Source organism: Mesitornis unicolor, unplaced genomic scaffold (assembly GCF_000695765.1).
Source record: "Mesitornis unicolor isolate BGI_N332 unplaced genomic scaffold, ASM69576v1 scaffold15023, whole genome shotgun sequence".
In the NCBI taxonomy this organism is placed as follows: domain Eukaryota; kingdom Metazoa; phylum Chordata; class Aves; order Mesitornithiformes; family Mesitornithidae; genus Mesitornis; species Mesitornis unicolor.
In genome coordinates, this window is record NW_010172697.1 from 21,908 (window position 1) to 26,426 (window position 4,519).

The 4,519-nt window shown below is 53.0% G+C and overlaps 1 protein-coding gene across 1 annotated transcript in view; it reads left to right on the forward strand.

The window, feature by feature from the left end:
• XPO7 (exportin 7) overlaps positions 1-4,446 on the forward strand; it is a gene marked incomplete at both ends in the record, with an annotated part of 26,110 nt that extends 21,664 nt beyond the window's left edge. The window contains 6 exons of the mRNA XM_010180479.1: positions 1-36; positions 582-796; positions 1,634-1,772; positions 2,081-2,241; positions 3,932-4,030; positions 4,319-4,446. The exon at positions 1-36 is cut by the window's left edge and continues 71 nt beyond it. Of these exons, the coding sequence (XP_010178781.1) occupies positions 1-36; positions 582-796; positions 1,634-1,772; positions 2,081-2,241; positions 3,932-4,030; positions 4,319-4,446 (778 nt within the window). The remainder of the gene's footprint in view (positions 37-581; positions 797-1,633; positions 1,773-2,080; positions 2,242-3,931; positions 4,031-4,318) is intronic.
• Positions 4,447-4,519: the final 73 nt, after the last annotated feature.

Consider the following 4,519-nt stretch of genomic DNA (forward strand, 5'->3'; position numbering starts at 1 on the left):
TCTTCCGAGAAACGAGTAAAATGATAACGACGTATGGTGAGTGTCGAGCAGGTGGGATCCGGGCAGCCCTGCTCTGCCCTTGACTCCTCCGCTTGGCGGGGGAGCGAGGGCTGGGGCAGCGCCAGCTCCGAGAGCCAGCCCAGGCTGGGGAGCAGTGCCAGATCTCTTGCTGAATGCGTGCTTAGATACAGGGAGATGCTTGTGCTTGGAGTGCTGGGTAGGCAGCAAGCAGAAGGGGCAGGGTTTGTGCCATGTATATGAGGAAAGAAATGACAGCAAGGAGCGGGAGCCCAGCTGAGCCCCTTGTGCAAGGTGGCGTGGGCAAACCTGGGCAGCAAGTGGAGAGCAGCCCTGTCCCTGTGCTGTCCTGTTTCCACAGCAAAAATACACGCGGTTGGGTTCTCTTATGGTTCCCAGTAGAGCCACACTTTTAACCTTCAGCTGGGCTCTAAATCTTGGGTGCCTGTGGCTGACTTCTCAGTCACTTATGGCTCTGCTTTTGGTTCTTCCTGCACCCTGGGGAGAGAAAGGGTTCGGATGTGGTTGCTTGAAATCCTGAATCTGCTGCTGTGCTCGTGCAGGAAATCGTATCCTAACGCTCGGGGAGGTCCCAAAGGATCAAGTCTACGCCTTGAAGCTGAAAGGGATTTCCATCTGCTTCTCCATGCTGAAGGCTGCGCTGAGCGGGAGCTACGTCAACTTTGGGGTCTTCCGTCTGTACGGGGACGATGCCCTGGACAATGCCCTGCAAACCTTTATCAAGCTTCTGCTTTCCATCCCTCACAGCGACCTTCTGGTAAGCTGACACCTGTGGTTGGCGCTGCACACACATGGGAGAGCAGGGTTGGAAGATTATACGGTAAAGGAGCGCTTTAATCACAGAGATGAGTGAACTCGTGCCACTTTCTGGAACCCCAGCTATAGGCAGCAGGAAATTACAGCTCCTGGATGACAGGTCCTGTGTGAAGGCTGCAACCCCAGCACCCAAGGGGGCCCGCTGGGCAGCGCTGCTGCTCCGCTCTGCAGCGGGGTACGCCCCAAGTCTCAGCAGAGCAATTAGCAAAATAATTGCTGCTCCATCTGAAAAACACTTCCTGCAAGCGAAGGGTTGTTCTTCCCTGCATGGCCTGTGGGCAGAGATCTCGGTGCATCAGCACTTACAGAAGACGTCCACCTACAGAGTCTTGCTCCTATCCAGACCTCGTACCCAGAAATCCGTTCTGTGGCAGAGCTTTGAGGCTCTGGTGCTGAGCCCAGCACCACGCACGTTGATTTTTGTGTGATCTGGCACTCTCTGTGGACACCTGGAGAGAGCCAGTGCTATCTCTGCATCTCCAGCGTTGGCATTAGTCAGCCAGCACTCCCCGTTTAGAAAAGTGAAGCAATGGGGGAAGATGTTTTGATAGAGGGGCGTTGGGAACCTGCTGGGCTTTTGCTGCTGGAGCCTCTTTGTAAGGCTTGTGGTGGGGGAAAAATATGCTGGCCCATAAGTTATGCTGTGAGAGAGGTTGGTTTGTTCTCTTTCCAAGAGATGCAGTAAGCAGTTTTCAGGTGATTAATGAAAGGGTTGGATCTAGCAGAAAGCCTTACCTGGTGGTTACGTGAGGCCTTAAAAGTCTTTCTCTCTCTGCAGGATTATCCCAAGCTCAGCCAGTCGTACTATTCCTTGCTGGAAGTTCTTACCCAGGACCACATGAACTTTATAGCCAGTCTGGAGCCTCATGTAATCATGTATATTCTCTCTTCCATTTCAGAAGGCCTCACTGCACTAGGTAACTACTGCTGCTCTCCCTTGTGCTCTTAGGGCTTTGATTTGGAAGTGGGGGAAGATTTGAATGCATTTCAGGCTAAAAACAGATAAATCCATTCACGTACCTTGTGCACGGGTGGAGGAGTTTCACCTTTGTTAAAGCTGGGACATCAGACGTAGTGAATGTGTCAGTGATGCTGCTGACACGTTTAGGGTCCTAAAAGGAGCCAGATAAACAGTGATGTTTCCCTGGGAGCCTGCCCAGGTACATCTGGAAATGCTGGCAGTACCCCAATACCTCCCCCTTTCCTTTCCTTTCCTTTCCTGCAGACACCATGGTTTGCACAGGCTGCTGCTCCTGTCTGGACCACATTGTCACCTATCTCTTCAAGCAGCTGTCTCGCAGCACCAAGAAGAGGACCACTCCTCTGACCCAGGAGAGCGACCGCTTCCTGCACATCATGCAGCAGCACCCGGAGATGATCCAGCAGGTAAAGACCCAAGGCACAGGGCCTTGTTGTGGCACGGCAGGGTAAACTCCTCGATAAGCCCTGAATTCTCTTAGCATGATGTAATGTGGAGGCTGCGTGCTCCCTGCTCTAGAGCCCGGGGCTTTTCCAGAGCAGCAAGGATTTTTTGCTGGTATTGCATCTCTCCTACACATTCATCATACGCTAGGTCTGATTCAAAACCACGCCTCAGGGCTCTGGCTCTCCCTGTGCAAGGAACACCATTTTTGCATTGCAGATATGAAAGGAAGTAGCCAAGAGTGAGCTTTTGTGGTGGTTTTAAAGAGAAATACGGTTATGGGCGTTCGTGCCTGCCTTCAAAACGGCCAATTTGATAATGGAGGGGTTTTTTACAAGCTGGTAGCACATCTGCCATCTGTCTCTGCCTCCATCCCTGACATTTCGGATACACACACACAGAGCTTTGCTGGGATTTGTCTTCTCTTTGTGCAATGGCAGAGGATCAACAGGGAGCTGAGACATTCTCCTTGCTCAGATCAAGCTTAGCTCAGCACAAACTGTGTCGTTTTGGTACCTGTGTGTCGCTTAATGACAGATAATTCTGCTCCCAGAGGTTTTGCTGCTCCAGAGGGCCCTGTCCTGGGATCTGGATATCCATACCTTAGAGCAAAACACTTTTATGTGCCTCTTTGCTCAGTGCATTTCTGTCTCTAACCCAGCATCACTCGCTGGTGCTTGTCAAAGCGTCAGCACAACTCCCACGTGAAAGCAGGGAATATTGTTCAGTCCTTGCTGGCAGATCAAATGCAAAGAAAAGCAGGCTTTTTTGGGAGCGAGGAACAGTGTTTTCTGAGGATAAAAGGAGAAACTACATCTTCCAAACCAGCTGGGTTAGATACTGGCTTTAGCCTAAGGAGGCAGAGGAAGGGAACACAGACGCCCCTCGTGTGGACTGGAGGAAGCTCCCCATGGCACCAGAGCGCGTGCTCTGTATTTAAACACTTGCTGTTACCTTGTTGAAGTGAAGATGAGAGAATCCTTCTCCTGGAGCAGGATGGAGCATGTCAGGAATAAATATCCTGACAGCTTTCAGCACCTCCTTCGTGTGCCTGCAGCAAAATTCATGGGGGCTCTGGGTCCTCTTCTGCTCGGTTCATGGGGGCTCTGGGTCCTCCTCTTCTCGCTTCATGGGGGCTCTGGGTCCTCCTCTGCTCGCTTCTTGGGGGCTCTGGGTCCTCCTCTGCTCGCTTCATGGGGGCTCTGGGTCCTCCTCTGCTCGCTTCATGGGGGCTTTGGGTCCTCCTCTGCTCGCTTCATGGAGCTCTGGGTCCTCCTCTGCTCACTTCATGGGGCTCTGGGTCCTCCTCTGCTCACTTCTGGGGGCTCTGGGTCCTCCTCTGCTCGCTTCATGGGGCTCTGGGTCCTCCTCTTAGTTCATGGGGGCTCTAGGTGGCCCTCAGTTCATGGGGGCTCTGGGCCCTCCTCTGCTTGGTTCATGGGGGCTTCTGGGTCCTCCTCTACTCAGTTCATGGGGGCTCTGGGTCCTCCTCTGCTTGGTTCATGGGGCTCCAGGTCCTCCTCAGTTCATGGGGGCTCTGGGTCCTCCTCTGCTCGCTTCATGGGGGCTCTGGGCCCTCCTCTGCTCAGTGCCATGGTGAGGAGAGTGCTGGGATGCAAGGGCTGGCTTTAAACCTCGCTTTCCCTCTTGCAGATGCTGTCGACAGTGCTGAATATCATCATCTTCGAGGACTGCAGGAACCAGTGGTCAATGTCTCGTCCTCTGCTTGGCTTGATACTGCTCAATGAAAAGGTAAATGACTTGTGCTTCCATTGCAGCTGGAGGAGTTGGTCTGGGGTTGAATGATGCTGGAGAATTTGGGCTGAAAGGAGCAGAAAATGGGACTGCAGAGGTTGTGTTGGGCTCCAGGCCTCCCCTGCAGCTTGTGAATCCTGTTCACTTTCATTTCCAAAGGCACTAGAAGTCACCTGAAGAGCTGTCCCATGTTTCCTCCCTCTTCCCTGTTATCCATGCCCTGTCCCAAAGCCAAGGCGGCCGTTCTTCTGAAAATTAACCCACCCTTCTCTTGTCCCCCTGCAGTATTTCTCTGACTTGAGGAACAGTATAGTGAACAGCCAACCCCCGGAGAAACAGCAGGCGATGCACCTCTGCTTCGAGAACCTCATGGAGGGCATCGAGCGCAACCTCCTAACCAAGAACAGGGACAGGTCTGTATGGGGGTGTGCTGAGCCTGTGGGGACCGAAACAACTTGCAGATCACACTGAGTTGGGAGGGAGTGT